The sequence below is a fragment of the Pterocles gutturalis genome, unplaced genomic scaffold (assembly GCF_000699245.1).
Source record: "Pterocles gutturalis isolate BGI_N339 unplaced genomic scaffold, ASM69924v1 scaffold50884, whole genome shotgun sequence".
NCBI classification, from domain to species: domain Eukaryota; kingdom Metazoa; phylum Chordata; class Aves; order Pterocliformes; family Pteroclidae; genus Pterocles; species Pterocles gutturalis.
Genome location: NW_010135095.1, coordinates 1 through 1495, shown reverse-complemented (window position 1 = coordinate 1495; position 1495 = coordinate 1). Strand labels below are relative to the sequence as shown.

The window sequence follows — 1495 nt, the reverse complement described above, 5'->3', positions numbered from 1 at the left end:
TGACCAGCGAGAAGCTGTGCCGGGCCCAGCAGGAGCTGCACTTCCAGGCCGCCACCTACCTGTGCCTGCTGCGCAGCGCCCGGCAGCACGCGGCCCTTCACCGGGAGTACCACGGCAAAGGGGAGCGCTCGCCTGAGGAGGTCGCCGGGCTGGTGGGCTTCAGGTTGCCTCAGCAGCCGGGAGGGAAGGGTTAAGATGGTTGTGTTGTGTTCCCTATTTATTACTGAATAAACGTGCTAGATGGTCGCAAGTGTCTGGGTTTTCTAGCTTGTGTTTTCCGTCGATTTTAGGTTGTGGGTTTGGTGTGAAAGCCGTAAGTGGGAATCCCTCCCTCAGTTTATCAGGCAATGCCTGACCCAGCCCTTCGATCTGAACATGAGGGGAGATGGGCAAGCCTCCACGGAACGAGAGAAAGGGTGTTGGCAGAGGAACAATATGACAGGGCTGGCACTGCTACACTGTCTCGCCTAAACAGTTCCCAGGGTTGCTGGTTGCCCCCTCAAAATCTGTAGGTGAGAGAATTTGCGTGTTTACTCCGGGGTTTTCCAGCTGCGTTCTGCATGGGGGGAATTTCCCACTCTTCAAAGGCCCTTTCTTTAGAATGTTAGTGGATGCTGGTAGGCACTGCTATAGCACAAACCTCATTAATCTTGGAGTTGGGTTTTTTTTCCATGGTGGTGAGCTAGTGGGTAAGAATTCAGAGAAGAATAATGCTTAATGAATTGCCAGTTTCTTGGTGTCTCTGAGTGGTCAACTCTGCAACTGTAGGCTTCCTGTGCTGTTATACACTCAGAAAAACTTCATTAGGCAGTGAACTGGTGACTGCTAGTTACACTAGATACCCAAATCAGGCTGCCATTTTCTTGCTTACCTTGCCCTCTGGAACAGCAAGTTTCTTTTTATATTATACTGGCTTGAATTGTTGCAGCTCTCTTCTCAGAAGAGGGTTGAATTATATGCAAGATACAGAAGAAAGCTGTGACAAGGATGGCTTATAATGGCTAAAAATGTGAGGCTTGTTTACATGGGGGAGGAGCTGTAAGGAAGGCTAACAAAAGAGTGCTTGTTTGTTTTGTGTTTTTTTTTTTTTTCTACCAGGGAAAACAAAGTATTCTGTCAGAAAAGCATTGAAAATAGTATTACTTCATCTAATTCTGCATATTCTCCTTCCCCTGTATTGAAAATAAACTCAGAAAATTAAATGCCTCACTGAAACCACTTCTTGAAGAAAAGCTGAAATTTGGCCAGAAATATATGCTCTTTAAAGAATACATAGAGCTAAAGGTTGTACGGTGTGGGTGTTTCTGGAATGTGGAATTTCTCCATTTCCCCTAAATATACTAAGGTACTAAATGGAGAAAACTTTAACCATTATCTGTATCTCTTCCAGTTACTTCCCCTTCAATCCAAACTAATGTAATGACTAACAAAAGCAAATTTGTATGTTAAAGAAAAATCAAAGCTGGTGTGGTATATTTGATTATGATTCGTGTTA

General features: G+C 44.7%; 1 protein-coding gene across 1 annotated transcript; it reads left to right on the top strand.

The window, feature by feature from the left end:
* Nucleotides 1–5: 5 nt before the first annotated feature.
* LOC104467842 (chromosome unknown open reading frame, human C7orf55) lies at nt 6–194 on the top strand (the record flags this gene model as incomplete). Its single annotated transcript, XM_010081779.1, has 1 exon — nt 6–194. A coding segment is annotated over one exon (189 nt), but the record flags the coding sequence as incomplete, so codon positions are not given.
* Nucleotides 195–1495: the final 1301 nt, after the last annotated feature.